The sequence below is a fragment of the Protopterus annectens genome, chromosome 1.part0, assembly GCF_019279795.1.
Source record: "Protopterus annectens isolate FY-2018-M chromosome 1.part0, PAN1.0, whole genome shotgun sequence".
NCBI lineage: Eukaryota > Metazoa > Chordata > Ceratodontiformes > Protopteridae > Protopterus > Protopterus annectens.
This window is the reverse complement of record NC_056725.1, coordinates 1,241,585,574-1,241,591,573: the sequence shown is the minus strand read 5'-3', so window position 1 is coordinate 1,241,591,573 and position 6,000 is coordinate 1,241,585,574. Positions and strand designations below refer to the sequence as shown.

At 41.0% G+C, this 6,000-nt stretch overlaps 1 protein-coding gene across 1 annotated transcript in view; it reads right to left on the bottom strand.

Annotated features, from left to right (window-relative positions):
• Positions 1-687: 687 nt before the first annotated feature.
• HACE1 (HECT domain and ankyrin repeat containing E3 ubiquitin protein ligase 1) overlaps positions 688-6,000 on the bottom strand; it is a gene marked incomplete in the record, with an annotated part of 1,502,717 nt that continues 1,497,404 nt past the window's right edge. The window contains 1 exon segment of the mRNA XM_044065909.1: positions 688-1,560. Coding sequence (XP_043921844.1) covers positions 1,458-1,560 — 103 coding nt within the window.

Genomic DNA, 6,000 nt, shown 5'->3' with positions numbered 1-6,000 from the left:
TGGTTGCAAATGAGTCTCTGTAGTAGGCTTTCTTAAATAGAGCAGAACCCAAGTTGGGTAGCCAAGTTTTCAAAAGCTTAAAAAGCCATTACATTCCTCATTTTTGATAACATACATTAGAATATTACAAATGTTCTCTCTGATTTCAAAGAAATTCACTTGTTTTTCAAAATTGTTTCTTTTTTTATTACCAGTGCACCGCTGATCTTTCTGTAAATTCTCTACAGCCTTCTGTGCTGTACCATGACCTGAGCTAAGTGCCTGATCATTTTTATATAAAACTCTGCAACTTAGTTAATATTGGGTCAAATTTATGCCTGACATTTTAAATTTGAACAATGACATAAGATGGAACAAACCCCTCAGTTCCATCTCTGGCCTAAAACTCCCTGTCCACCCAGTGTTCTCCTTCTTTTAAATAATTTAAAGTCCACCGAGTGAAAAGTAAAGCCTCTGGTTGGCATAAAGTCAATGCCTTAAAACTAGAACTGTAGGACACTGCCAAGAGATCGCCACAGATGTTTACTTGACAAGAAACCAAGACAGTAGCCCAAAGATCCACTTATTTTATACTGATGGGAATATTTTACTACAATACCATAGGCACAAGAATGCAATGGGCTGACAAACTCAAAGAATGCACACAATCTACACTGCCAAATAAGCACACACATTTTCTGTTAAAAATAATGTAAAATATTTAATTTACCTTGTCTATACTTATGATCGGATAACAAGGAATTATATACTCTAAAATACAAAGCTGATATACATCTAAAAACAATATACCTACAATATATTTTTCAGACATCATTAACAGCAGCAAAATATTCCAGAATAATTACACACTGTCTATTTCAGTGTTTTTTAGAAATGTCAACATTTCTGATATCTTTCAGGTTCTATGATTATTTTACAACGGTAAACATAAAATTTATACTAGAGTATCTGCATCAATCAAACAAATCAAAATTAAGTATCTTACACAATTCAAAATCAAAATTAAGTATCTTACACAATTCATGGGTTCTGACAAATTTACAGTGCTTCTTGCTAATGTCTACAAACAATAGATGTTGGTGCATTTCTGGCATTCAGTAACAGTCACCACATAATCTAAACTGCACCCAAGGAACTCAAGTATTAAAATTGTGCGATATAAAAGTGTACAGAACAGGCAAAACAAATTCAAACAATCTTTTTAAAATATGAGGCATTCTATGTAACAACATTGAAACTAACAAAGGAAATAAAACCAAACTAAGAAAAGTTCTTTGGAAAAAGTGTCTGTGCCATGATATGCATAAGATAGAAATTTACATAAAGTATAACAAAATAAATCCAATTATTGTAATACAGTTATTAGTCCTGTAAGCACCATCTCCTCACTGTCAGTTAAAAGTATTTGTCACGCTGAGATTGTGCATAACTGACCAAATGAGCATTTCTGGGTTTCTTTAAGCCATTGTGTAGCCATAGCTCCCACAGTGCAAAGCCACGAGAAGTCTGTCTTTTAGGATTTCTTCAGTTGGATATTCGGGTAATTTGAGCATGTTGATACTGAAAAGAAAACAAATTTGACAGCTTAAAAATGGGAATGTAAATGAATTAGTCTGACATCATGAAGATGAAGAACTCCCTTAAATATTTAAGAGAGATCAAATGTTGAATGTGCAAGCAAATCATGAAAAGACCTAAATGTTTTAACAACTTGAAACAAGTGCCTTTATACAATAACAAACTATAACAATAAGAAAACGTGACCCTGGTGAAGTACAGATTAGAAATGTTCACCTTAATAACAGATCCAGTAATGTACTAGTCAGTAATAAATAAACTTTTATACTTACTATAAGCTCTGATGTCACGTAAGTACACAGCTTTCACTTTTAACTAGATCTAGTCCATCCAATTCAACATTAGGACTAAGTCCTCAGTTCTAGCCTCTTGGGTGGCATCAAGACAAAATACGACAAAGGACAGCTGCCCAGAAAGTAGACCTACACCTAGACATAGCATCCAAAGATGCAGCCGGCGCCATTTTCTTCAGTCTTTCTTGCCGCACGGTGCCCGAAGCATAAGTTGTTCGCAAGTGCCGGTCGTCCGACTCCTGAGATTTACGTGTTCGAATTTCAGATCTGAAGTCTTCATTAAAAGCTAAGTACCCCATTGGGGAAAGTTTTTTCTTGCTTCAGACCGATGTCAGAAAAAGTTAATAATTGTATTTCTTGCGGGAAGCAAATACCTCCATAAGGACTTTCATTCTTACTGTATTCCATGCCTAGGCCCTGACCACGAAGTTGCTAGTTGTCGGTTTTGTGCTAGATTTAACCAACACACTATTAAGCGTTGGTGCAATTTTGCATTACACTATTTTGGCAGAAGATTTAATTATACAATGTCGTCAGATAGCCATCCAACTATCGGAATTCACAAGAAATGCAAAGAAAAAGAAAAGGACAGGCATCCGAGGTCCAAAACCGATGACGAGGCTTTTTCTAAGTCAGTCGCCGGTTCTCAGTGAGGGTCCTTCACAGCCCCTGATGCCCGCTACTTTAGACCCGCAGGCCGCTACCGACTCCCACGTGGAGTCGCCTAGGCCACTGGAGGCTCAAGGTATTGGACCTTCGGAGACTATTTCCTCAGATGGGTCCGGAGCCGCTGAACAGGTATCGGCTTCTGAGGGTGTTTTCAGACCAAATCAATTATACATTAAAACGACTTCAGCTTCAAAGGTTAAGGATTTCTTACAGGTTCAGCCTCAAAGATTTAGCAGACACTGGCCTACAAAGAATTGGTCCTTTCCATTGTCAGACAGACCACAAAGGGGCAGATACAGACGCCCAAGAGGCAGATCCCAGCCCCAAGGTTCGTACAGGTCTAAACAATGGGGTGCTTCTACCTCCAAAAGTGGTGAAGACAAATCACAGCCATACAGGAAACAGTCCCAATGACTTCCCTCTGACTGCACCAAGCACTTATCTTCTGACAGGACCTTTAGGGGGAAAACTAGCACTTTTTTCGCAAAACTGGCACATAATAACCCAGGACAAATGGGTCCTAGACATAGTGTCACAGGGCTACAAGTTTCACTTCCGTACCCTGCCAAGGACAAACAGTTGGCCAGACCTGCCAAAACATCAATGGGCAGAGTCACAAAAGCAAGTCTCATCCCTCATGGACATGAGGGCCATTCAACAAGTACCAGAGCAAGAGCAGGGACAAGGATTTTATTCAAGACTGTTCTTGGTACCAAGAAAGGACAAGACCTGGAGACCAATACTAGACCTATCTATTCTAAATACATTTCTGGATATACCAAAATTCAAAATGTTGACTCTACAGCAACTTTTGCCCAAGAAGTGGGCAAGAAGGTTTGGCTTGTGACTTTAGAACTAAAAGAGGCATACCTGCATGTCCCAATCCAACAAACATGCAGAAGATACCTCAGAGTCAAAGCTGGCTCAATGCACTACCAATTCTCTGCACTGCCCTTTGGCTTATCTACTGCACCCAGGGTCTTCACAAAGTGCCTGGCACCAGTAATTGCATACTGCAGACAAAGAGGAATACAAATATATCCTTACTTGGATGACTGCCTCATTCAAGCAGAGAACAAGGACATTCTACAACAGCATCTGGCGTTTGTAAAGAGATTTTTAACAGGCCTAGGGTACACAGTCAACGAAAAGAAATCAAAGCTAGTACCCTCTCAAGAGATCATATTCCTGGGTGCAAGCTTAAATACAACTGCCCAGATGGCTTATCTCATGCCAGACAAACAGGCAACTGACTACCTATTTCAACCTGTTGGCTACAAAGGCCCAGTTATCTGCAAGAAAAATTCTGCAGGCTTTGGACTTCATGGCATCCTTCATTCTACTAATTCCATATGTGAGACTGCATATGAGGAAACTTCAATGGTACCTAAAAAGTGTTTGGACTCAACATTGTCACAGCCTGGAAACAATAATTACCCTCATTCCCTGCCTGCAACAGGAGTTTCGTTGGTGGGTGAAGGCTTGTCACCAGAACAAGGGACAGAAATTCACTTTACCCCCAGCCAGGCAGACATTAACAACGGATGCATCAGATTATGCCTGGGGGGCCCACATGGCAGGAAGATGTATTCCAAATGCATTTACATATCAATCAAAAAGAGATGCTAGCTGTTCAGAATGCCCTGATAGCCTTCAAGGACCTACTTCATCCGGGACAACTACTGATAAAGACAGACAAAACCACGGTCATGTGGTATATAAACAAGCAGGGAGGCACTCATTCTTACCACCTTTGCAGACTAGCCATGACTTTGTGGGACACAGCATTGACTTACCAAGTACATCTGCAGGCACAATTCCTGCCAGGAAAGATAAATACTCTGGCAGACAAACTAAGCAGAAACCTCATGGATCCCCACGAGTGGAAATTGGATCTACAAGTCTTCAGCATGATAACAAGGAAATGGGGATGCCCAGATATAGATCTATTTGCCTCTCCTCACAACTACCAACTAAAAAGATTCTGCACAAGGACTTATCACAGACAAGCATGGAAAGTGGACACCCTATCTTTCAGCTGGAAAAGCTTAGCAGTATATGCCTTTCCTCCACTGCCTCTCCCTTCCAAGGTACTCCTAAAGGTCAGACAAGAGAAGCTAAAGATGATACTGATTGCCCCAGACTGGCCCCGCCAGCACTGGTATCCAATCCTAAGGAACTTGTCTCAATGCCCGGCTTAGACCTTGCCTCAAATACCTCATCTACTATCCCAACAAAACAATCAGATCCTGCACAGCCAACTAAAGACCTTAAATCTGGCAGCATAATGTAGTGATACAAAACGCGCCTCTCACTAAAGCTGTAATGGATGTCATTTTGGAGGCCAGAAGGCCTAGTACTAGAAAATCTTACACTAGAAAATGGAAGCGATTCTGTGCTTGGAATCAGGCACAAGGAATTGACACAGTTGTACCAGATATTCCTCAGATTTTGCAATACTTATCTGAGATACTGGACAAAGGCCTATCCTTTTCATCAATTAAAATTCATGCCTCTGCCATTTCGGCTCATTACAGTACAGAGCCACCAATCTTTTCTCATCCCTTGTTAAGGCAGTAGCTCAGAGGAGCCAAAAACTTAAGGCCTCCAAGAAGATCACCAATACCAGCATGGGACCTCAATTATGTTTTGGAAAAACTCACCCTGCCTCCTTTTGAGCCAGCCGCCACAGCTGATATAAAGTTTTTATCTTGGAAAACAGCTCTGCTCCTAGCAGTAACCTCTGCAAGACAAGTCTCAGAGCTACATGCACTCATGGCTGTGGAACCTTTTATCATTTTTTATCCAGACAGGGTTTCTCTGAGGACAAACACGACATTTATGCCTAAGGTAGTGTCCAGTGTGGCCCTTAACCAAACTATTCATCTGCCTACTTTTTATCCAAACCCACAGAATAAGGAGGAGAGAATTCTGCATTCTTTGGACATACACAGACAGCTATGCTTCTACTTGGACAGAACCATAGCTTTCAGAAAGGGAGAGCAACTATTAGTGGCATATGCTGCAGGATCATAAGGAAAGGCTATCTCAAAGCAGACTATTTCAAAGTGGATAGGCCAATGCATTTGTTTCTGCTATTCACAACATGGCAAGCCAGTGCCTAAGGGCATTAGGCCACATTCAACCACAGCAGCAGCCAGTTCAGCAGCCTTCCTCAGGGGAGTTCCAATCAAAGACATTTTAGAGGCTGCTGCCTGGAGTTCAGTGCACACCTTTACAAAGCACTATCATTTACCACTCTACTCTAAATCCAGGGTAGGCTTTGCCACTGCAGTTCTGCAGGGCCTCATAGCCGCTCCAAATGCTATTTAGCTCCAGCCTCCCAACCATAGCTTTGGGATTCAACCCAAGTGTAATGACTGCAACAGTGAAACACGAAGAACATAGTACAGTTGTATACACTTACCATAAATGTAGATGTTTGAGAGTATTCACTGTT